General features: G+C 41.5%; 1 protein-coding gene across 7 annotated transcripts in view; it reads left to right on the forward strand.

Annotated features, from left to right (window-relative positions):
• The window catches only part of OGFRL1 (opioid growth factor receptor like 1), an 86,222-nt gene extending 78,648 nt beyond the window's left edge, over positions 1-7,574 (forward strand). For all 7 annotated transcript variants that reach the window (XM_050314710.1, XM_050314711.1, XM_050314712.1 and 4 more), the window contains one exon: positions 566-7,574. In XM_050314710.1, coding sequence (XP_050170667.1) covers positions 566-1,322 — 757 coding nt within the window. In that variant the 3' untranslated portion in view covers positions 1,323-7,574. The remainder of the gene's footprint in view (positions 1-565) is intronic.
• Positions 7,575-26,349: the final 18,775 nt, after the last annotated feature.

Genomic DNA, 26,349 nt, shown 5'->3' on the forward strand with positions numbered 1-26,349 from the left:
CAATGCTTAACCACTCTTTCAGTGAAGATGTTTCTCCTAATATCCAGCCTGAACCTCCCCGTGGCTGGTGCAACTTGAGGCTGTTTCCTCTTGTCCTATCACTGGTTGCCTGGGAGAAGAAGCCAACCCCCCACCTGGCCACAACCTCCTTTCAGGTAGTTGTAGGGAGTGATAAGGTCTCCCCTGAGCTGTCTTTCCTCCAGACTAAACAACCCTGTTACCTTCAGCTGCTCCTCATAGGACTTATGTTCTAGATCCTTCACTAGCTCTGTTGCTTTTCTCATGCAACCTACAGCAGAAGGAATCAAAATCAGTACATGGTTGATTTTGTTTTCTCCCAGCGTGCTCCCCCAGTGCATTTTACAAACACTAATTTTCACTCACAACATCCTGGCAAAGGAGGTGCTAGCAAGCTTCAGCAGCTGTGAGAATTTAAAGTACAGGAAGCTTGAAGTACACACCTGGAGCGATAAAAAGGACTGAGGAATTGCATTTCCAGTTCTGTGTTTGTAAAGCAGTTTTTTCCTGATTCAATAGATTTTTGTTTTACCCATTTCTTCCAAAGGTCTCAACATAACTACTTGAGAATCACTCGAATTCTGAAAAGTCTTGGCGAACTTGGATATGAGAGTTTCAAATCTCCCCTGGTAAAATTTATCCTGCATGAAGCTCTGGTGGAAGATACCATTCCCAACATAAAGCAAAGTGCTCTAGAATATTTTGTGTATACTATTAGAGACCGAAGAGAAAGAAGGAAACTGCTGAGATTTGCCCAGCAACATTATACACCCTCAGAGCATTTTATCTGGGGGCCTCCAAGAAAAGAGAAGTCAGAGGGAAGCAAAACAAATAAAAAGCCAGCATCGCCAATTTCTATTCCCAATAGTCATATTTCTAAACATAAGAAACCCAAAGAGCCTAAGAATTCATCAGCAAGTGGAAGCTCAGCTGGTAAAACAACTGAAGAAAAAAAGGTAGAACTCACAAAAAATGGGGAAGAAAATTATCAGGATGAACAAGACATGAACTGTGATGCTGTTAGGCAAAACAGTGAAAAGAACAGTGACACTGACACTGGTCAGCTTTCAAAATCAGAAGAAATCCATGATACTTCAGACAGAAAGGAGGATGCTTCTTATTCCAAAAAAGATAATGAAAATCTGAACAATGACTGTGGAATTCACCCAGGAACAATAGAGAAAGATTTATGTAACACTGAGAATTCTTCAAATAACACATCAGCAGATCTGCAAGATAACCTTGATAAGGATACGCTTTCAGGGGGGACCACCACAAAAACCAAGGATGAGCTCAAAGCATGAGTCTGAGGTTAAAAATCATTATGTTTCCTATTTAACAAAGCAAATTATTCATTGCTCCTTCATTTGGGTTGGAATTTCCATCTAGTGTAGTATGAAATGTTCACGAGACTATGCTTGTTGCAAATGCATCAGATTAGCCTTGTGTTACATTAATGAATTTTATCTTTTTCAACCTCAGTTTATCAGCAGTAAACCAGGTGTGGCTCTTTAAAACAATTGTGCATATTGAAAGCTAGGAAATTCACTATCTTTTCCAGACAGATTGCATAAAAAAGCTTATCTAGTTTTTGCCATAAAATTCATCCAGTATTAAAAAAAAATTGACACTAAAAGCCTTGGAACATCAGAATTTTTAAGTTAGTTTTAATATGCTTTAAGTCTTGATTTCTGTTTATGAAATTACTAGAAATTATTTCAAGAGCATGGTTTTTACCCTAGGGGCTATTTTTTTTAGGAAGTGTTTTCATGTTTAATGGCACTATTTGCACAGCATCTTTTACCCCTAGATTAGCATCTTTGTTGGAGACAAATGATGGATATCATATGTCATGTCTTATACAGCTGGGTATCAGTGTACATTGAATAAAAGTTTAACTTAAAATGAAACTGTATCCACAGCTTTTGGGTACAGGGTAAGTTGCACTTTAGACCCTGTTAAGTTCTCCCTTCTCTTGGCTCATTTCTTACTACTGATCTGGGGGGAGGGATCTCTTTGATCACTCGGATTTGGTCTCAGTTTGAAAGCTGTTGATCAGCTGTAATAAAACAACTCCCCCAGCTGGGTTCAGCACCTGGAAAGCCTCTGACGGCTGAAAAGCAAATCAGTGTCTCCACCACCACAAAGCACTGCCTAATCAGCTAAGCCATCAGAGAAAATGGCACCAGGCTTGTCAGGTTGGGTCTTACCTAATTTGAATGTTTCTTGGCCAGTTTTGGGTAAGGTCTGAACAATGCTGAGTCCCCTGTTGCTGGTTTGAGAGAGAAAGGCAGTCCTGATGCTTCCTTCCAGCTCTCTGTTTCCTCTTTTTGCTATCTTAAGTCTTTCACAGTTTAACGTTATTTCAGACATCAGCGGAAACCTGAGGCAGGCCAGTCTTCTGGTCTGGCTGGAGCCCAACAAGCAGGAATTTCTCAATGAAGATGTTTCCCAACTTTATTTTACTGAAGAACTGTCGGCTTTCTCTGAGTAGCTGCTTCTGATTTCCTCACATTCAGTCAAACAAGATAGTGCCCAGCAAGTTAATTGTGCAGAATATTAATAAAAAAGTAATGCAGGTAGAATTTACAATTCCTACATTCCTAAAATATTCTAAATTTTCAGCGTGTATTTTCTATTTAAAAGTCTATGTGTTATCCACCGCCTTTAGTATATTTCTCCTGAAATGTTATGAGGCAAGAGGCTGACTGCAGTTTGAGTGTCAGAGTGCTAAGGGACTTTATTCAAGTCTTATAACTCAAAATGATGAAGTTTTCAGGGGTTTCAGAGCATAGACAAAAAGTCTTGTATTTTTCTGTTTTGCTAATGCCCATCATGGTGGTGCATCATCCATTGTTTTCCCTGGGTAGCATTGGTTCTTGGGATCAAATAGAGTAGCAGTTAGTGGTCTTGGTACCCATGGACAAAGATTATGATCTTTTCATCCCAAAGAAGCAGGGAAGAGGGAAGATGTATCTCTCCTTCTGTGCTGACTTGTGAGGAAAAGAACTTACATACATGGGGTTTTTTTCTAAGGGTAACCCAGATCACTCTGGTAGGCATTAAGTCTATCTGAGCAGAAATGCCCCAAAGAGGTCCTCCTGCAGCCACCACCTCTTTAAAGCTGGAAAGATTCTGAGAAGCTTTCACAATTCCCTGGACTTGAACTGGGATCCCCATGTTCATGTTTGCCTCTCACCTTCAGAACAGAAGGGGGCAGGAAATAAAACTGGTGGTAAAACTATGATAAAACTGGTCTGTGTAGTTAGGGATGCTGCCCCCCCGCGTATGCACAGGGAGGACACTTCATGTTCCGACTGTGACTTTTTCAATCTTGAGTGCCTAACCATGCAGACTTCTTAGCGTTGGTTTTACATAGTTATGTCTTGAATGGCATAGGGAAGATTTATACCCTGTGTATAAGGAACATAACTATTACATAAGTAGTTATACAGAGCCTTCAATTTATGGACTTTAGTATTAATGTTAAACACTTTACAGAAAATACGTAGTGTTCAGGGGAAATAAGGGATTCTGGAGTTGTTATTATATTTATACTGTAATTTGTTTGAACATCAGTGACCTCAGTAGATCTTGTATCTACTGAACAAAAAAAAAAAAAGAGAAATCTTGCTCTGATCTAAAACAAAGTTCTTGGGATGCACATCCAAAAGATTTCTCTGCAGTACAGTATTCCGTTATTGTGGCACAGCTCTCACCTAAACATGCTTACTGGTTCACCATTCCTAATTAAGTACTTAAAATACTTTTAATCTGGCAGAGATGCCTGCATTAAGGGACCAGTGTATCTGAAAATGCAGTCAAGAACTTTGGTACTTACATCCTTTATTAACTGCAATTTTTAACTTTTTTTTTTTTTAAATCCACAACTCCGTGTGTTTCAGTTTTCATGAAAGAGTAGTGTGGCATATCAGTTGCCTACAAAGAACCATGGGGACTATGCAAGTGAGGGGTATTTTTGTGTCAGATGTGCTCCTGCCCTCCTTAATCCTTGCTTTACAGCATTATCAACTGAATTGCTTCTATGGGGAGCTTCAGCTTTAACTAACAAATTCTGCTCTATGTAAAATATGATGGTTTACCATTCTTTTCATAGAGGAATTCCTTCTTCTGATTTTGCAAGTGTTGAAAAGAAGGATTCCTTGTGGGGCAATCATGCAGCATAGCATCCTCTTGAGATTTGTGAGGATGAGGTGGGTGCACTGTACGCATTTCTTCACAGAATCATGGCCTTAGCAGCCAAAGCACCCTGTGCTTGAAGTTCTGAGTATTGATTTTCAGGTTTACATTACAATGTGTGTTGAAATGATTGTATTCTTATAAACACCAGTACTTAGTTATTTAACTATTACTTCAGGAACTGAGGGTGTGCAAAGAAAATCTGGTCATTTGCTCACTGTTAAAACTCCTTTTTCTCTTGCTATATGCTTAAGTATTCAGGGATTTCTGTGTCCTTACTACAGTAATGGATTTTGGCCCACTGTTTGGCTAGAATCTGAGCTATTCATATATTAATTGAACAGAACCTCCTAATAAGTCCATCTGAGCAGCCTCTCATGCTGTTAAATAGGAGTGTAGTGTGTATATGCACACACCTGGGAATATGATTTTAAGTATCCTATGGTGAGGGGGTATGAATGTGCAACTTGAATAAATGTTACTGACTACACAGCTGCAATTGCAGGCGATCGTATACATCACACAAAAATATAGCACTTTAGTTACAGCTCTGTGCCCTACTATCCCCAATGCAACTGTGCCTCAGTACCTGATACTGTGTTGGTGTAGAGACTGAAAGCTTGGGTACAGGAGATGTGCAGCATAGACCATTCAGATCAGAAGAGTTACTTGTGTGAACACATCCAGGAGCAGATCTGAGCTCTTGGTGTTCGTATTGCTTGCATAAAATCCTGAAGGATGTTAAAAATATTTACAATACGCCTTTGAGAGCTGTTCTGTGGCTTGGGTCAGCTCCTCAGTTTCCTGCTCTCTAGATTGCAGCACTCTAATGTATTAGGTCTTGGTATAATTGTAGTTAATATTTGATATAATCTAGTGTAAGCCTCCTTGAATTATTCCAGGATAATTCTGATAATGTGCAGTTACATATAGCTGTACTATAACCAGAAAGTTTACAGACCTTAGAAGCTTTGTATATGTTGATGGATGATCCAATAAGGTAAGTCAAGGAATATTTACTGGATTTAAATGGAAAACAGCTCTTTTTTGGTTTTAAATAAAATTTACGTATATCTGTTTAATAAAGGGGAAAAAAATTTTTTTTTTTTTTCCTGACAGTTGTGATGGTACTCATCACAAGTTGTAGTAAGTTATGTATGTTTAAGTGAAAATGTAACTTTTATTACATGATAGTTTTACAGGTAATGTATCATATTGAATTTCCGCAAAAAAAACTGTATCAATAAGATACAAGTATGTGAAGTAAGTTTTGCCATTAATAAAACTGTGACAATATCACGCTGATTGATATTAAGATCAATATTGTCCTAAGAACTGCCAGTATGGATCAGAACCAAAGATGTTTTTAGCGTTGTGTCCTGCCTCCAGCAATGGCCACCAACAGAGGGTGTGAAATAAAGAAAAGATAAGGTGACCCTGTTTTCTCCAGGAATTTTTCTGGGTTTGAACTCATGGTTTCTTTCAGCCTCTGCAATCCCTTGTGGCTGTGAGTTCCATGTTTTAAAAATATTTTGTGTGGAGAAAGTGGTTTCTTGTTTGTCTCAGATCTGTTTATTCAGTAATTGCTACTGCATTTGAACACAGTACTGAAAGTACTGTGAGATGAACAGTAATCCACTTCAAGTCAGTTTTTAAATGCCGTGAGAGATTCTAATGACAAAATACCTTCTTAGGCAGAAAATGTCCCAGTGTTTCTCCTGTCCTTAGGCAGAATATGCCTGCTTAAACAGAAATATGTCCTAAGTTGATGAAAATATTACCTTACCTGTCCCTTCTGAATAATATTTACAAATAAATCTTTTTATATGAAGTACTAAAAGTCAGATTCCAACTGCAGAACAGGGTTGGGTTTTTTTCTTTTCCTTTTCAGTGTAAAAGCAAAATCTGTTAAAGGGAAAACCTATTCCTAGCCTACAACTAACTGAGTGAGGTACCTCTGGATTTAGAGACACCAGCATCAATGAGTCTAACATTGTGATCATGTAGAACATGGAAGTACTGTCTGAGTTTGCTGAGAACTGTACTCATTATTCCACATTTTACTAATTTTTTTGATACATGTCCCCAATTCCAATTCCAATTGCAGTTGGAGTAACTGCTAAAAAGGTAGTTTTGATGGCCATCAAAGTCTGAAGATGAAGAATGGGTCAAAAAGGCCTAAGCATGGGTGACCGTCCCCTCCATTCACATCATGGTCAACAACATAGGTTCACTATTAACAAGCATTTAATGGAGTTCTCCAAGGGGAATGTAAATTGTGTCTCTGTAGAATCTCTGTGCTCTGTATTGCCCATGAACTGTTTCTTTTCTTGAAAGCTGTGATCCTTTTTCAGCCTGTGTTCTTCAGTTTACTTACTTAAGACCATTGGAGAAAGCAGGAGTTTATTTTAAAGAATAGGTTTAATATATGCCATACCTAATGGACTCCTAAAATGTAGTTCAAAAGTTATAGAGATCAATTCAATAGAGATCTCCTGTGGCTTTACACTTGTAATCACCTTTATTTTTGTTTACAAAAGCATTAAGCTGTTTGCTATAAAATAAAAAAATCGCAAGAATTGGCAAATTGTTCTGAAAGAAGTCTCTTCTTAGAAACTTGGCACCTTTTAATTCTTACAAGTTTAGTGGTGTATTCATCAGCTAAAGTTTATTGTGAAATATACTGAATGTACTTACTACTATGGCTAACCATGTGAAAATTACTGTTTTGCAGTAAAAAAGGTTATGGCACTTTTATTTTTGGGATCTGCTCAAGCATGTTTGCTAATCATTAGTTGCTTTTTTTTTGCCTGTGTTTTAACGTACCCCATGGTTGTTTGCCCTTTATGCAGTTTAGTTTTGACAGATGATTAGGTGTAGTTTTGCACTGACAAAATTTGAAAATATTGTAGATTTCATTGTTCAAATGTAGTCTAAGAAAGAAGTGCAGTAAAAAGAAAAAAGCCAAAGCCCAACAGTTTTTACTTGCAAAATGGAACAGCTGTATGTCAGTTTTTTTGAATGGTCCTGCTCTCTTCTCTGTATTCCTTTGCAATGTTTAATTACAGAATGCCGTGCATGTTTGGTAGTACCAATACCATATGTATGTGGTAGGAGTGGTAACCAGTTTCTGGATTTGTAATGCACTATAAAGATATATTTTATAATTCTGTAACTGTATGGCAGTGTTATGCCAAAAAAAATTGTATAAACAAAAAAGCAATAGTTTACGTTGCTTACTGCTATATTTTAAATTGTTTGTAAAATGAAATACTTGGATTTCCTTTCAGGTAAATATATTTTTAATAACAGCAGCCAAAACCTCGGAACTAATAAAGCTTTTTCATTTAGCAGCATTGTTTTAGCAACATGTACAAATATTGTGTAGCTCTAATAATGTGTAATTGCTGTTCAGCGCTTGTTTGTATAGTCTTCTGTAAATATATTAATACTTAAATTAGGGCATTAAAGGCTCTGGTCCTCCTTTTTTTGTCATCAGTGGCAAAACGACCATGGATAGCAGAGGAACAAGAGATGGCCCAGAGTGAGCTTTACTGAAAATCTGTGGTTTGGTTTTTAATTTAAGAAAATTATATACTATGAAAGCACTGTTAACATTAAAGGGTAGAACATCCACTGTGATCATGTAGGCATAAGCCCTCTGGAGCAGTCCAAAAAAACAGGCTGCTACTTCTTGAATGTAGCACAGAAACATTTAACCTGCTGGTTGTGTTTATTCTATGCTGAAGCTGTAGGATTAAATGGCTTTAGCTCCACGTTTGTAGTACACTGTTACTCACATGATGGGACTGTATAGGTATGCAGCTCTGTAAAGGGCCCAGCAGGTTTTGAAAGGGCTTCCAATTCTCACGTCTCTTCTCAAAGTAAGGAGAAACAGGTGCACCTTACACCGAAGGAGGACTTCACATGTGGTACGTGTCTCAATTCAAGCTAGGTGTTACCATGGCTCTGCTAATCTCCTTCCACATTGTCAGGTCATCCAGGGATGGAGTTGAACTGGTAGGCAATAACATGATGTGTCAGTGTGTTGGTCTCCCCAGAAAATTCAGTTACATGATGGTGGGTGGAAATACATGTGTATCTCTCAGGGCATGCATTCGCCTACTTTGCTTTCTTTTGGGGAGGTAAAATCTAAGAAATTTTCAGCTGCCAGTGTGATGGGGACACATAGAACACACTTCTGCGCTGGTGGGGAGGGCACACAGCAAGGAAGGACTGAAGTGGCAGCACTTGAGTTTGTGCAGGGTGAGTTGGAAAGCAGTTTCATTATGCATAGAGCAGCAGTGGAGACAGCCAAAATAAATCTAAACTACCTCTGTTGTTTAGGGAGCTAAACCACAAGGTTTTGTTTTGAAATTGTTTTGCTGAAATATTTTTCTGACAGAGCTGTGCCATAAAACTGGGATGAGAATGTTTTATTTTCATATACACAGATGATCTTGAGCAAGGCCTAAAATGTTTATAAAGACCATGTTAATTGCACAAATGTGACTTAGCTAACCAAACCTGGGAATACTCTTCATAAAATTCCATTATAATTGATTTATTTTACTTTGTTTGCCTGCATTGGGTAATAAACTGGAAGAGAAAAATATTTTCTTTCCCTGGGGTCAATCAGTCCAAGCATTGTCCCTTCAAAGTTAAATCAGTAAGTGTGACTGGAGAGTATCTGCAGTTTATAAATAATCTTCCAAAGAAGCAGCAGAAGTAACTACCAAAAGGATTTTGTGACTAAATAAAGATATATAATGGCACTGCTTTTTAGATGTTAGATTCATATCTTCTGAGGTGGATCACATTGTAGGCAAAAATCTAGTATGACTTTATTGACTCATTTGTACCCAGTATGCAAGTGGCACTTCAGCTCCGTGGTGGCTCTTCATTACAACGTGTCTCTCTTCAGTGAGGGCAGGTAGGTTGGATGTTTAGAAACACTGGTGTCCCCAGCTGTATCCACACCTCGGAAGGCTGTTGTTCCTGGCTGGCACGGGCAGACAGTCAAGCAGAATCTGTTGTCAGGGTCATAACATGGCCCTGCTCCCACCTCTCCAAAGATGCTGTAATCAAACACACTTCATTGCCCCATAAGCAGATGAGCTGAAGATTTGGCCTTCTCAGAGCTGGCCTGGGATCCTGTCAGTGTCCAGAGCTTGGATGGGGTTTGTCCTGCCTCACCGCTGGGGTCTGCTTGCTGAAGGCTATGTTATGTGCCCTGTGGATTTATTGACCTGCCCAAGAGCAATAACTTGCAGCAATTACTAGCAGCTCAGACCTTTCCTTATGGTTAATCTTAGTCTGCGCTTTATGGGGTGAGGTTAAAAATATTTTTCACTATGAAAAGCCAATTTAAGAAGTTCTAATTAGGCCCAAGTATTTACCTTATCTGATAAACTCTCAGAATGCTTTTAAAATATTTTTATATAGTATGCATTAGACATTTCTGCAGGCAATATTCTATAGACATCGTAATTTCAAATCTTATTGAACGTGGGGAGAACATTTAAAATTCAACTGGCTCTTTCTATTTTTATTTAATGTATAAATCAGACATAATTCATGCGTAGTTCCTTCCAGGTTTAGACATTTATTGAGCACTATGTGTGGTTATAAACATTTTGTGACAGCTGTTTCAAATTTCAGAATAGAAAAAAAAAACCCTCACATTTTCACTTCTCCAATTTCCTCTGAAAGCTTAAACAGGGAAGCTTTGAATTTTCAGCTTCCAAAAGGCAGCTGAAATTAGAGCCTTGAATTATTTCCGAGAACTAGGACTTAGGATCTTTAGCCCTACACGGGACCCTAAGTCCATTGGAGGCAACTCTGTAGTACTTAGTTAACTAAAAATGCATAAGTGTAATAGAATTGTTCAAAACAGCAAGGCACCTAATGCTGATACTCAATGAGTGCTCTTAGGAAGCCTGTGAAGGGTTTCTCTGCTTCCAGGTGAAGCTCAGGAGCAGTCTAGTTCTTCAGACAGTTTTGAAAAGATCATTATGAAATCCCATATTTTAACTCTTGACTTAAAAATAGATTTTTCTATTTTTCTCCTTTTTTCTTTTACTGATAAGGACACAGTGATAATGGCCCCTTTTTTACAGTTCAAATTGAAATAAACCTTTGTTATGCTGACATTCATCAATAACATCCCCAACACTGGTGGTTGCTTCTTACTCTTCCTAAGTTACCACCATCACGTACTCAAAGCTGGCATTTCTTGGTGATCATGATGGTGATGAGCTGTGAGTGCCCAGCACCATGGGGCTGACACATGGAAGTAGCACTGGTGGCCATGGTCCTTCATGGCCTCACACACTGGTCCTTTTAGAAGGCTGAATTTGGAGGCAATTCCCAGCCCTTGACCTTTCCCCAAGGTCACACTGCCTGATCCTGGAGGGGACATTACTTTCCAGGCTGTGGCAGGTGCTCGACCCTGCTGCTTACTGTTCTGTCCTTGCTCAGCTGCTGCTCCCTTTCCCAAGGCAGAAGGAGTCATTTCCCAGCTTTCCACATTGCCCCATTTTAACGATAGGTAACAACCCATCCATGCATTGTTATGTACTCCAGGGCCTGTTTTCTCAGCCACATATTTTCAAGGCTTTTGCTGTTATCCCATCCCTAAACTGTGCAGATACCTGGTGCCAAGCTCCATTCACCCAAAAAGATGGTGACCTCTGACCCTTGTGCCAAGGCAGCACAGCCCTGCCAACATTGAGGAGCAGCAAAGGAGGGTCACAAAAGGAAAGGACCTCTAAGATCTCAAGTCCAACCCTTGATCCACTACCACCACAGCTACTAGACTATGGCACTGAGTGCCACATCCAGTCTCTTCTTAAAAACCTACATGGACGGAGAATCCACCACCTCCCTAGGCAGCCCATTCCAATGCCTGATTACCCTCTCTGTAAAGAATTTCTTCCTAACATCCAACCTAAACGTCCCCTGGCAGAGCTTAAGACCATGCCCTCTTGTCTTACTGATAGCTACCTGGGAAAAGAGACCAACCCCCACCTGGCTACAACCTCCTCTCAGGGAGTTGTAGAGAGTGATGACACCTCCCCTGAGCCTCTTCTCCAGGCTAAACAACCCCAGCTCCCTCAGCCTCTCATCATAGGACTTGTGTTCAAGTCCCTTCACCAGCCTGGTTGCTCTTCTCTGGACCTGCTCCAACACCTCAATATCCTTCCTGAACTGAGGGGCCCCGAACTGGACACAGCACTCCAGGTGTGGCCTCACCAGTGCTGAGTACAGGGGAAGGATCGCTTCCCTGCTCCTGCTGGCCACACTGTTCCTGATCCAGGCCAGGATGCCATTGGCCTTCTTGGCCACCTGGGCACACTGCTGGCTCATGTTCAGCTTTCCGTCAATCCAAACTCCCAGGTCCCTTTCTGCCTGGCTGCTCTCCAGCCACTCTGTCCCCAGCCTGTAGCGCTGCAGGGGGTTGTTTGGCCGGAGTGCAGAACCCGGCACTTGGTCTTGTTGAACCTCATTCCATTGGAATCAGCCCAACTCTCCAACCTATCTAGATCCCTCTGCAGAGCCCTCCTGCCTTCTGGTAGGTTGACACTCCCTCCCAACTTGGTGTCATCTGCAAATTTACTAATGCTGGACTCAATCCCCTCATCTAAATGGTCAATAAAGATGTTAAACAGGACTGGGCCCAGCACTGATCCCTGTGGGACACCACTGGTGACCGGCCGCCAGCTGGATCAGCCCCGTTCACCAGCACTCTCTGGGCCCGGCCCTTCAGCCAGTTCTTAACCCAGCACAGAGTGCCCCTGTCCAAGTTGTGGGTTGCCAGCTTTTTCAGGAGTATGTTATGGGAGACAGTGTCAAAGGCTTTGCTGAAGTCCAGATAGACACATCCACAGCCTTTCCCTCATCCACCAGGTGAGTCACCTGATCATGAAAGGAGATCAGGTTGGTCAGACAGGACCTGCCCCTCCTGAACCTGTGCTGGCTGGCTCTGATCCCTTGTCCATCCTGTAGGTGCTGTGTGATTGCACTCAGGATGATCTCCTCCATAACCTTGCCAGGCACTGAGGTCAGGCTGACAGGCCTGGAGTTTCCCAGGTCCTCCTTCCGGACCTTTTTGTCGATCGGCATGACATTTGCCAACTCCCCAGAGAGCCAGGACTGTTGGTAAATGATGGAGAGTGGCTTGGCAAGCTCTTCTGCCAGCTTCCTCATCACCCTAGGATGGATCCCATCTGGTCCCATGGACTTGTGAGGATCCAAGTGGCTCCAAGCAGATCACAAAATGTTTCCTCCTTGATTACAGGGGGGTTATTCAGGTTCTTATCTCTAATTCTTTGGGAAACGGAGAGCCCAGCTCAGGCCCAGCCTACGTGGGAGTACCCAGGACACATCTTTTAAGGACACATCTGTAGGTGATTGCACTGATCCTTATGCCTGTGGCTTTATATCAACTTTCACAAAAGACCACACTCAGGTATCAGAGTTTGTTTATGGTAATGAAGGCCCAGTGCCATAAAGCTAGCAAGAATATGTCCCAATAGTGCTTTTTAGAAGCTTTTCACCATTTTGGATAAAATGCTGCTGACAACATTTCAATCTTCAAGTCTCCTGCAACAATCAGATAATTAAGAAATGTTGCTGAGTCACACCTGCTTAGAAGAAGTGCCTCCCTGAGGCACGACTGGGAACACTGATGCCTATTTCAGATGTGTCCCCAAACACAGCAGATGTGAATGACTGAGTAACATACCCAGTGGCACATTCTCCGCTGAGTCATTTGCTGCACTGCTACTGAGATAATGGGACTCCTACCAGGTAAATTCAAGGCAAAGTTTGGATAGAACTTTACAAAGATCTTTTAATATAAACTCAGAAGAATGATAAATTTGTATAATAAGACTCCCTAGTAATTGTAGTTCAAGGATCTTTGCTGGAGAGAATCTGACTCCTCTAGGACCTGTTTGTTGAAATTAGGTGTAGAATGAAAGCAGTGTCAGAGACAGCTCTCACACTGACATCTGAGTAAATACCAGCAAGCTTCATCCACTTTTTTTCAGAAATAATTTGAGATATTATATAAATCCTAGTGTTTTGGTATGAGTGGTCTTAGAGCAAAGGTGAAGATAGGATTTTGCTGACTGGATCCTTTGGTATGAAACAAAAATAAAAACTTAAAAAATATCATAGCAAATGTGAAATTTGTGACCAGATAACTCCAGTTCAGTGGTTGCCTAGCCCTAAATTGCCTTACCTATTAAGTCAAATATTTCCAAAGTGCTTGATCAGAGACTTGTGGGCAGTTTCTGATGGTAAAATTCCAGCATCAGGAGGCAGGTGGGAATTAATGAAACATTACAGGGTTTTGCACAGAGGGATGCTGAGAGAACAGACAGAGAAAGGAAGTGTATTGGATTGGAGAGTTGCTGACCCAAGGATATTTTTGAAGGAATGGCTAGAGAATGAAAAGAGGACCTCTAATGCCATTGTGAGATGCTATGTATGGACCAGTGGTGGGCAGTCCCCTTCTCTCTTTCTCTTTCTCATCCAGAACTGACTGAATGTTGCTGACTTGGAGATAAGTAGAAATGAATGTTCCAAAAGAGACTTATATTGCATTCAACATCTTGATGCATTTACAGATCTGCAAATCTAATTTTACCTTCCTGTAACATGAACTAAAAGGTTTATTCAGAAGTCCTGAGCCCACCTTCAGCAGGATTTTCTCAAGGGCCAGCAAGCACCCTTGTATGCCCTAGTGAAGCAACTATCCTCATGATTCTTAGGATTTTTTGTCCTGAATGCACCAACAGGCTCTGCAATATTTCATTGGCTGTCTGTGCTCAAATACAGATCTCGTGTAACACACTGCTGCAAAATGAGCTGTGACAGAAAAGCATGAGACCCTTCACTGGGGGCCTCCACTGCAGCTGGGATTAAGCTCAGGCCTGGATTCCTGGGTTTTGCCTGAGCTGTGCAGCAGCTGTGGCTGTGCCCAACCATGCTCCTCACTGAACCCAGCTGGACGGCTTGAATCACAGCTTGTCTGGACCTGCCTCATTATTATTTTTATTTTTTTGATTTTGCATCTAGACAAGGGGAAGAGTAGATTAAACAAATGAATTGAATAGTCTTTGCTGCAAATGTAATCAGATAGACTGCTGGTAAAACACTGGTGCATCAGACAGCAGCCTGGACAGCCCCTGAGGATATTCTTCCCTCCTCAAACACCCTTTTCCCATCATCATGGCCACAAACCTTGGCACCAGCCAGGGCAGCAGCTGTGAGCGTCTGCATTCCTACTGGTGCCTGCTACCTTCTGGCACCACAGCCCAAGCGCCTGCTGACTTAGAGCATGGCCCCACAGCTGGTGACTTTACTTGCCCCTCTGGGCTCAGTCTTTCTCTTTCCCTGTTCTTTCTGGGAAACTTGGGGCTTTCCCAGTTGTTGCTGCTTGACTTTGGTCTTGTCCCACCTCCCTTGCCTCCCACTCACTCTTGTCTGCATTCTTTTTCAACAAAAAAACCTCATAAGAGAGCCAATATGAGGACCAAAACTAGTGGGAGTCGCATATGTTCACGTCTATGTTAGTGACAACCCTGTTACCCATACCTGCATTACAGTCTTTCTCCTAACCCTGGCAATCCTTTGAACGGTAACTTGTCTGGACTGAAGGCTACAGATACCACCCCAGGCTCAAAGAGTCCAAACTCAGAGCAAACACTCAAAGCTGAAACAAGGTAACCATCACAACCTTTAGGATTTACACAGCACTATTAGCACAGGTCACGACAGCGTTTCAATTTCTGTGTCCATTTGGCACTGGTTTCCTCCTGATTTTGCAAGATTAGAGAACCTTTGCTTCTCCTTTAGCTGTAAGTCTCCTGTGAAAGAGAATTAGTAAAAATCAGCTGAGCCATTGAAGTGGTCTCTTTTCATGGAATGAAAACTGGGAAGCTGTTGAGAGGTTAAGGTCAGTATCTGAAAAAATAATCCTCAATTTCTGAGGTGAAAGATTCTTTGGTTTTCTGTCTCCAATTTGCTTTGCCTCTCTCTCCTTTATATATCTACAGTGAAAGCTGAAAATATCTTGGGTTGGGGATGGCTTGTAAAGTAATGCAATGAGACCATAGGAAACTGATGAGATGCTTTCTGTGGAAGCCAAGCTGCAGGACAAGAGAGGCAATTCACGAGTGGTAGAACAGCTGGCAACTCCAACCCACACCATCTGGATTTGTGTGATTTTATAATATTTATTGTCACTAACTCTGAGAGGAATATGAATAGAGCTGGCTGCAAGTGGAAATGAGCTGGCTTCTCAATAGAGGAAATTGTGTGCAGAGCCTTGGCAGGGACACTGGCAGGGGGAGCATCTGATACCAGCCGTCCAGCCATGAATTACCACTTCATTGGTCAGGCTGGCTACGTGAAACAACAACAGAAAAATTTTCAGTCAGGCAAGGGAAGCCCTGCTGAAAAAATGGCATTTCAAATCTCTCATTTGGAGAGAGGAGACAGAAAGTTGCCAGCTCTCCATCTTTAGTCTGAAGCCTGTGAGAGCCACATCATTTTTTCCTCAAAACCTTTAAATCTGACAAGAGATGTGAGATTACTGAAGAATCTTACACTTACAGTTGAAAAAAGTCTTTTTGAGCCTTATGGTTAAGAAAAAACTGTGACCCACCTCTACCTAACAGCCACAGAAAATGGAAAAACCTCTGAATGCATTTTCTTAAGTCTGATATGAGACAGTCTGTGGTTTTGGGATTCTAGTGTGTGATTGTGAAAGCAGTGAGTTGTCATATTCATGTAGGTAGTTGTGATTGCTGCCTTAGGAAACTGATTTCTGAGGTGCCTGCTTTGCTCCATGAATGCCAAAGGGAAAACTGCTGCTCCTAGCAAAGCTGTCCCAGTTGGAAGCTCAAAGTGGGACAGGAAGAGTTTAGGCTTTTATGTTTCTGTTCTTTGTCTGTGAAATGGAATAACATGTTTTTTCCTTCCTTCCTTCAGATCAGCCAAAGGATAAATCCTTCTTCTGATACCACAATCTAGTAATTATATGAAAGCTCAACCTGTCTTACTTTTATTTTAAAATGTTTTTATTCCCAGTGGGACATTAGGAAAGCTTAAAACTTTTAGTCTGAGGTTAATCAAACCAGACTTATAAAAAAGAGAAGAGAAATAATGGTTTCTTTCTTTCTTTCTTTCTTTCTTTCTTTCTTTCTTTCTTTCTTTCTTTCTTTCTTTCTTTCTTTCTTTCTTTCTTTCTTTCTTTTTCTCTTTCTTTCTTTCTTTCTTTCTTTCTTTCTTTCTTTCTTTCTTTCTTTCTTTCTTTCTTTCTTTCTTTCTTTCTTTCTTTCTTTCTTTCTTTCTTTCTTTCTTTTTCTTTCTTTCTTTCTTCCTCTCTTCCTCTCTTTCCCTCTCTCTTCCCTTTCTTCCTCTCTTTCTCTCTCTCTTTCTTCTCTCTTCCTCTGTTTCTCTCTTTCTTTCTTTCTTTCTTTCTCTCTTTCTTTCTTTTCTCTTTCTCTCTTTCTCCCTTTCTTTCTCTCTCTCTTTCTGTTCTTTCTGTTCTTTCTTTTCTTTCCTTTCTTTCTTTTTCTTTCCTCTTATGCATTTCAGTCCTTCATGATTTGGGAGCTGACCTATTTTTGATCATTGACTGTAGTACTGGAACAACATGGAAATAAATGCTATGAAATATGAAACAAAATTAGCATTTTTTTCTAGTACTATATTTTCTACAATATTTTCTTCATATTTGAAAGTCAGGTTTTATTTTATTTTTTAAAATGCAAAAATACTGGTTCTCTTTTCTGGGATTCGCTCCAGTGTTGAAAACACTAGTATGTGTAGTACAACAATTTACAAAACCTGTTAGTTAGGCTGAAGAAAAATGTAGTGAGATATGAATGCCAGAGAAGATGAAGTTCCTAGCTGGGCAGCACACAAAAATGCACCTTGTGCCCTGCTTGCACTAAGTGCAATGCCTCAAAAGCGAAGGGCCAGTCACGGAGAGCGGCACTGGCTCTTCTGTCCTCAGCTGGCAGGAATGGGTAATAAAACCAATAGCAGAGAGGAAAGCCAAGATATGGCACTGGCATTAACAAGATACCTCTCTAGAAAAGCCTGCAATGGGGACAGAAATATCTTCAACATTGAGACTGCTCTGTGACTAGCATGTCAAGAGGACACTGAGAAGGAGACCAACTTATGTGCATCTAACTCATGCCCTGTGGTGACGATAAATCAAGAAGCAAAGAAAGAAACTCAGCCATTTCTATCATTAGTATGGTGTGATCTGGCTGTGCATCCACTGAAAAGGGAAAATTCAGCTAGAGAAACAGCAAGAGGGTCAGAAGCCAAAGCCTGTGTGAAACATGCTTGTTTCTTCAAATAGCCCCAGAGCAAAGCAGATGTGCCTGGGATGCTCCCACTCTGAAGTTCCCTGTTTCACTCTCCAGGAACAGAATTTGCCACCGAAAAGCATCTGTGCAGCTGTGAAGGCAAATGGAGAAGAGTGGATCATGAGCAAGGTTCAGACACGTTCAGCCACTCAAAGCAACTGCCTGCATGATAGAAGACTTGAAACCCATTGTTCTGTTGAAATGAGTACCTCGTGTAGGTATGTATTGTGCATCCCTTTTTCAAGGTGACAGATGAGCCCTGACAGAGAAGGAGTGCTGGGAAGGAAACCTTGTAGAGACAATGCACTTTCAAATCTCTCTTCTTCCCTTATCAAGTAATATTGCTCTTCTCCTTCAAGAGAAAGGACTGGGAATTGTTCAGCCTGACACTGACTTCATTCATTTTACCAGTTTTTCTGTTCCTCTGTAGTGAAGCCTCATTGTAACTGAAAAAAATAGGAATCCTTGAGGCACACCCAATAGAAAGGAATTCCAGCTGTGCTCTCTGGGCATGGGACACCTCCTGCTCTGAATGTCCCATACAGCGTGCACCAGGATCTGCTCCTCCCAGAGGCTTTTCCTGAAAGAGGCTGTATAATACTTTAGAAGTTCCTTTATGATGAGCTTCCCAAGGGCATTTTCTGCAATACTGCATCAGAAAGCTTTAAATTTATTCGCTTTGTATTGCAGTTTGTGGCATTTAATTTGAAGCATTTAGGAAAAAGAAGAAAGGTCCTGTTTCTGAAGTGCTGGCATGTGCAGACAGAGGGAAAGATGAAGTGGAGAGCAGCATCTTCTCTATTTTTCCTAGTCAGACGTGCTCACCCAAAACACCAGCTGCTAACAACAGCTCAGACATGCCCAGGCCCAAGACTTGACTGGTGCCAGGCTCCGGAAGATGAACTGGGCAGGATGGTGCTAGCAACTGCCTGTGCCGTGCTTCCCAAAGGTCTCCCACTCTTTGGCCTCAGTACTCGGCTTGATGCCACAGGAGACTCAATGTCTGAGTAAGTGGGTCTTTATGTGTCCTCAGCCATAAAACAGAGGGTCAGTGTGGTCTTGAAAGAAAATTACTCTATTGAAAATCATTGTTAGCACTGAAATTCCTATAAACACCTATTTCATGGCCAGATATTTCTATTCCTGAAAGCATAGAAGTTGTATCTTTGTGGTTTTGGGGTTTTTTTTTTTTGAAGAGTTACTGTTCAGCAGACAAATGGAAATGTGACCATTATATAGAACAAGATGTGTAGTAAAGAAAACAAATCCTTCAGCTCCTAGGTAACAAAATTGTATTTAAACATAATGAGGACTTTTCTCTTTGTCCAGGCATGTCCAGAAAAAAATCAATCTTATGATCCACGTGCCACAGGAATCTAATTTTTTAATTTAACTCTCTAAGGGATTCTCTTTTGATCCTTCTGATCAGAGAAGAACAATTACTGTGCCTCTAAGCTCTCCCCTGCCTCCAGTCTCCAGTTAGTCACATCTGATAACATTTTTTCAATGTAAAAATAAGGTCATCTCTTCAACTGCTAATGTCTAAATCAGGTGATACTATCACAACTCACTCACAAAACAACAGCCACCCCAGGGCCTTCTGCATCCAGGTTTTCAAAATCATCACCTTTCAAAAACTTTTGTTCAGGGCTGAGGGAAAGCCACTGATTGAATGTTGGTTTGCTTGAGATACCTCCTGGTGTTTTGAGAAGTACAGAGGCTAAGCCAAAGCACTTGACTGCCTGTGTTGCATTTCACTAAACAAACCTTCTGAGATCAGTGGGATACTGACACATCCCAAATTGAGCCTGCACTTAAGTGCAGTGAATCCAGAATTTTCTCCCCCCACATTTTTCCAGTTTGTTTTCTTCTTTTCAAAACTTTGAACTATGTTGTGCATCTTTTCTTCGGCTGTCCTTTCAATTCTGTCATGGAGAAAGGTCACAGTCTTCACAATTTGTTGGTTTTCCTGTCTGATTTCAGTCAGGCCTTGAGGGCAGCAGCTTCTCACCTAAATTTGTACAAGACGAAAAGCCACATTGGGCATGATGGTACTCGAGCTTATTGTTGAGGCATTTCCCCTCCCCATCAGGGTATCCTTTAGGCAAGTACCAACAAAACCAACCATTCAAAATAAAATGTTAGTGGGAAAAAATCCCACAACGTTTTATTCAAAAATATCATGAAAAATGAAAGAGGAGGCTAGTAAAACCACCCCAATTCTTCTCCTTTCATGTGGGGTCTGGCTTTTCCCCTGGTGTAGAGCAGAGATGGGGCCAGGCCAGCAGGGGAGCCAAAACTGAACCACATTGTGAGGACACAGACCCTCAGCACAGTCTGTCCCACCTAGCGGGCTCTTAATGCCTCAACGACCTCAGAGGTGGGAATGTCCTGCCTCCATCATTATGGACAGCACTGCCAGGGAGCCAAAGCATGAGATGCCCAATAGCACAGCTAACAAAGGGAGCCAACAGCAGGTGCTAGGCTCAGAGCTGAGATCTGTGAACTTCTGGGTTCTTAGGGACACTCCTGGGAGGTCTCTGGAGATAAAGCTGCAAGTTAATTAGAGGAGGTTTTCTGGGGAGATTTGATCCAGGGGGTTGTGGAGATGCTGCCAAGTTCTGTCAGCTCCAGGACTGTTACCCACTGCTGCTCTTCCATGGGGGCACCAATGATGTCAAGGGAGACCTGAAACATATCAAACATGACTACATCAATCCAAAGGTGTTAGCCAAGGGCACAGGAGCCAAAGAAGTGTCTCCTCAGTCCTGTCAGTGAGGGAAAGGTCTTGAGGAAGAGTAGATGAATCCTACAGGTCAAAAATGGATTGCTTAGCTGGTGTCAATAACAAAGATTTGTCTTCAAGACCTTGGGAGGCTTTCTGTTGATCAAGTACTTCTTGGAAGTGACTGGATCCCTGTGACCAAGCAGGGATGGAAAATGTCTTCGCCAGTGTGCTGGCCAACCTGGTGAAGAGAAATTTTACACTGGAAGTGATGGTGGGGGAGAGATAATGATGATCTACAATCAAGTGAGGAATTTAGTGGCAAGGACAGGGTGTGGGGTGATATGGACAAGAGACCTTATAATCAACATAAGGCAGAAAGGAGCAGAAAGGGGGCTATCCTAAGGGTACACGCACGAATAAGGGCTAGCCTACAGGACAGCATGATGGGCCAAGACCTCATACCTTTTTTGGGAAATCGTCACAACTGGGAGTTGCTTTTATGTGAGAGAGCAGTGAGGATGCAGCTGTCTCTGCCTTGGGAAGGGTCATGAGCCAGCTGAGAACCTATGAATCAGGGTTAGAGGGTAGATCGTCACGGATGACGTGATGGGTGATAGGTGTCTGGTACAGACCATCTGATCGGGAAGAAGTAGAAAAGGCCTTTTTCAGACAACTGGAAGAACTGAAATGTAAGAACGGTGTGGGGTCTCGTTACACCAGGTGCTGCAAAGCATCCTGGGAGTTGAAGTTTGTAAGTATAGAACGGTGTGTGCATAAATAGCTAAAACAAGAAAGGTTTCATATACGTAAACCCAAGACAGTGGTGAGGCACCGTGGGACTTGGTCTCCTATCTGGGAGAAAGCCTGGGCCAGCATATGGGAAACCTCAGTACAGGCAGAGTTCTGTGGGAGAATGCCACTGTACAAATCTCAGGCCCCAGGCACTGCCTGGTTCCTGCCCCAGGGCTTGGGCAGGGGACAGTGATGGTGTCCTTGTGGCAGGACATGTGCAGCAGCAGCTGTTGGCAGGCAAAGGAATTGTGGAGGAGGTGAGCAGCTGCACCCTGTCAGGAAGAGTGAGCAAGAGACTGACAGGCTCTTTGCAGAGGCTGAACAGCCCCAAGGTCCCTTCCAAATGGAATTATTCCATGATTCTGTGATATGAGGACAAACAAAAGTAAGCAGATCTTCTTTCACAGAAGCATGGAGGAAGCTCTGAGAATGGGTAGTTTAGTGATAGGTAGTATGAACAGATTTGTAGAGCTATGGTAACTTAATAAAGCTGAATAATGCTGAAGGTGTAACTTAGAGGTCTTGGTCCAAGGTTTTGTACTCAGCTTTGAGGATGATGTGGAGCAACAAGAATGCTGAGATGGCTAAAACAGTGTGACTTGGAAAGAAATATTAAACAGACTCAGATTGTTAGCTGAAAGAAGACAAATAGAATGAAAAAACATTTTAGGAGTCTGCAAATGCTTCAAACTATACTTGGACAGTTCCAAAGAGGAAAGAAATCATCTAGTCTATGCTTGTGTTGGATATGTCAAAAATACAGGATTCTAAATCTTCACAGACTTCTAAAAGACTGGCCTATTATCTAGAGCCATATGGACAGCCTATCACATGGAAAGTCCCTAGCAGCAAGAAATGAGTTTTTGCGAAGTGTTTTCACCCACTGAAGAAAATGCCATAACCTGCTACATTTCCCTGACTTCCAGCCCTGGATAATTGCTTTTTGCCTCTAGCAATTAATTGTCCCCTTGGTTTGCCTTTTTTCCACAGATGACTGTGAAGCTTTCTTTCACCTTCAGGTTCCACATTGCTTCGCCACCGTACTCCCTAGACAAGGCAGACAGTGAGGGCTCAACGCTTTACCAGGCTATGTGTCTTCATCAACAAAACAATAAGCACAGAGAGAAAATTAATATTTATAGATCCACTGCCTTCATGGACATAAACAAGCATGTAGGGAAAGTGAGGCAAAGGATTGGTAGAGTTAGATAAAAAGAGATGGGGTTGTTTTGGGTTTGTGGGTTTTTTTTTCCCGTGGTGTAAGTATCTAGATTAGTGAAGTCCTGCATTTTCTTCACGTTCCCATCTGGTGGGTTGACCTTGCTGATAGATAGCCACTCTCTCCCTACCCCTCCTCAATAAGACAAGCAGGGAAAATAAAATGACAAAGCTCATGGGTTAAGATAAGGACAGGGAGATTGCTCACCAATTACCATGCTGAGCAAAACATACTGAATGTGGGGAAGAATAATTTGACTTTTTGCCAAAAAAACCAAACAAACCAGAACTGGAAGCTGAGAAACAGAGACAAAACCTAAACCACCCAAACTCCCCACCTTCTTCCCATCTTCAGCTTCACTTCTCCATTCCCAACACCTTTGTCTCCCCCACCCTGAGTGGCACAGGGAATGGAGAACAGTGCTACAGTCAATCCACAATGGCTCCTTTCTGCTTCTCCTTCCTCCTCACTCTGCTCTGCTGCTCCAGTGGGGATTGTCCACAGGCTGCAATCCTTCAGGAGAACCTGCTCCAGTGGGTCCTCTCCATGGGCTGAGGGAAAACCTTTGCTCAGTGCCTGGGGTGCCTTCTGCCCCTACTTCTTCTCTCACCTTGGTGCCTGCAGGGCTGTTTCTCACTCTTGGTTCCTCACTGCATTCTGCTCTCTGGAGTTGTTGCCTCTCCTCACAGAGCCCCCCTGCAGCCCCTGCTGTCAGCACTGGGGCACTAGCACCCCGAACACATCCCTGTGTTCTCCTTGCCTCTTAGTAAAATATGTTTGTCTTCATATATTATTCAAAAATCATTATTTGTTTATTAACTTTGAAAAAAAGCCAGTAAGACTTGAACCAGGAGCTTCTTGCTTCTGCTGGTGGCTGGCAGAGGGATTACACAGGCACTAAGGTCTTCCACAGCTGTAGCTAAGCACACACATTTGTCTGAAAGGGTCCCCATGTCCCTGGGCTTGGGTCACTGATCAACAACCTCCCCCTTTTAGTTGAGGTAGAATTTCCATTCCCTGCTGAGAAAGATAGAAAAGTGAGACAAGAACCTAAACCCCTCTAAACAGTATGTAACACACCCTGCCTCTTTGACCAAGCTCCCATATTTTCCTCCAAAAATTATATTTCAGGAGTTCAGGTTGTACCTTTTTTGTCTGCCCTGAACCAACCATTTACTGTAGCACAGACTTCAGTAAAAGAACCCATATAGAACCAAAAGAAAAAAAAAAGTGTAGTCCCTGGTTTTATTATCCCAGGTCAGTAATAACTTTATTCTTCAGAAGATGCAAGGAAAAAAATGGTATTTTTGACTCTCAGAAACAGGAAAGTTTTTCAAAGTTTTGGTTGAAGAAGGTTCACATTCTTATGGGCATCTGGAATAAGCTAATGTATATAGATGCAATTGGCTCTAATACGTATAGTATATAGAATAGAAAACTTTGTAACAATGGAATGTATACATTCCTGTTTCCTTTCTTTTTACTAATAAAGAAGTGTGTTTCTGTAAAGGTTAGGAAGTACGATTATTTTTGTAGCCTGTATTTATCTTTCTCATTTGTCTTCTGAAATTTCCCTTTAACATATTGGGCAGTTTCATTCATCATTGTGTGAAAGCATTCAGTGACCAACAAATGAAGAGCCAGCTAAGTGATAAATTGCACAGAGTAATTGTACATCAGGGATAGGATTCCTGGTAGCGCTCAGCATCTTCCCTGACCTATGTGATGTGAAGGTGAACGTCAGTGACTCCTGCATTTTTAGCTCAAATGCTCCCCGACTTTACTTGCAGTACTTAAAAGTGCTTTTATCAAGGTTCTCCACAAGATTTTCTAGCCAAAAAATTTAGTACGAGTGGGAAAAGAAGACTCTAAACATAAACTATTCCTGGATTTCCAGATCTCCAACTATTACTGAAGGACAGGCACCTCTCCCATTCTCCCCAAATTCCTAATAGATGTCCCTTACACATATACAACTTGGCACTTTGGTGGACACACTGGAATGGTGAGGAGTCAGGTGTACTGCTTGTGTGCTGGACAGATGGTCAGTGCTTCCTCAGTAAGCCGAGCACATGGAGGAGACCTCAGACTTACTCTGCAAATACTCGCCATTTGAGCAGCAGATGCATGTCAGGCTGGATACGCCCTGGCCACTGCAGACTCTGCGGGCATGTTCATGAACTGCTGTCTAGGAAATCTGGGACAGGAATATGTCTAGTCTGGAATATAGGTATACTCAATATAAATTGCATTTTAAAAGGCAAGTTGGTAACACCATAAGGTCCATATTCAAGAATCACACATTTGAGAATTTCGTCAAAATAGAATTTAGTGTGCATTTTCCCAAAGTGCTTACATCATTTTTGTTTTGAGCTTTACGGTGTATATGGCTGTGGGCTCCCTGAGGTTTGCTTCTGGCTTGACAGAGAAATTTTACTTAATGCTTTCAGGAAGTATGTACAAGGTCATATCAAGGTATCACTTCTTTAAGCAGGAACCCTACAGAAAACAGCTGAACAATAACCATACTAATGATCCAGAATGTGCTTGTATCAGGATGTTATTTCACTGCAAAAATAAATCAATGTTATTAAAAAAAATTATAGCAATTACAAATATATAGCCAATTTGAAAGTGCTATTTACTGAATAGCTAGTGACCAATTTTCAAGTCTTCCTGTTTAAATTAATGAATATTTAAAAAGGAGGATAATTCAATTTCCCTAAAACCTGCCCAGTTTCATTAACACAGCAGGGGAAAATACAAAATATGTATTTGAATGCTTTGTTCTTCAGAGAAACAATTCTACCCCTGATGTGTGGAAGATTAAAAGAAAACCAGCAATTAAAATAACATTAACATAGTTTGTAGCACTCCTGTTATTTCTCAGTCTTAAACTCTGGAGTGAAAGATGGTTAAATTCCTATTTTTTTAATGAGACTCTTCATAGAATAATATACATGCTTTGTGGGAAGTCTAAAAACAGTTTTGGTGTTTTTTTTCCCACAAAGCAACAACAGCCATTTGGAAGGGAGGGTAACTCCAACACGGCAAAACCTGGTGCAGTCTAGGAAGTCTCCCAAGTATAGTGATACTGTATTAAAGCCATTCTGAATGTCAGCATGCTTCACTGTGCATAGAGACTGTAAATGATACCAAAGCAGTACCTTATCCGGGTAGAACAAAGACTGTCAGAAAAATGTTTCCTTTTCTTTTCTTTTTTTTTTTTTTTCCTAGATGAATTTCATTTACCTTTTCAACAGATTTTAAGTCTTTTGTAGAATACTCCAAGGGGGCATAGCACAGTGTGAGACTTGTAATCAGCCTAAAAAGAGTGACAGAAAGCTGGCTCATTTGGTATCTCCCAATGCTTTCCTTTATTCTAACCCGTCTGTTTACAGTTTAAATCACAGGCAATTTGAGGTTTTAACTCTTGCAGCAGGTAGCAGAAAAAAAGCACAAAGGAATCTGAGCAAAATATTTGAAGTAAAAATCTAGATTCAGAAGTAAATTAAGGGCACGACTCACCAGCATTAACTAATTATTGTACATGCATAATCTTCACTTGTTATTGATCCACCTGACAAGTGGATGCATAGATTTAACAAAAAAAAAAAAATTCTTAGCTTTTAATAATAAAATTAGCTAACTGACTAAAGACAAAATTGAGGGAGGAGAGGAAGAATATATATTAGCTGTTGAACAGCAGGAAAAAAACCCATCTTGGTGTGGAGCTCTAGCAAGAAAGAAGGGCTGGAGTGTCTGTGTTGACTGTAACAGCATGTAATACAGGTCAGAGGTGTGCCTCAGACAGCTTTGGGTCCCTAAGGAAGTGTTTGCAAAGAAAAGTGGGCACCTGTGGTTTGCCTCCTTACATTCTGCCTAAAGAAATAGATGTATTTTAGATCTCATCTTCAACCTCTTGGGATGAGCACTGTCTTTCTGTTCTGTGTTGGTACAATAGCTACTCTGCTCCACGCCTGTGCTTTCCAGGG

Source organism: Myiozetetes cayanensis, unplaced genomic scaffold (assembly GCF_022539395.1).
Source record: "Myiozetetes cayanensis isolate MyiCay16 unplaced genomic scaffold, myiCay2020 scf2-11, whole genome shotgun sequence".
NCBI lineage: Eukaryota > Metazoa > Chordata > Aves > Passeriformes > Tyrannidae > Myiozetetes > Myiozetetes cayanensis.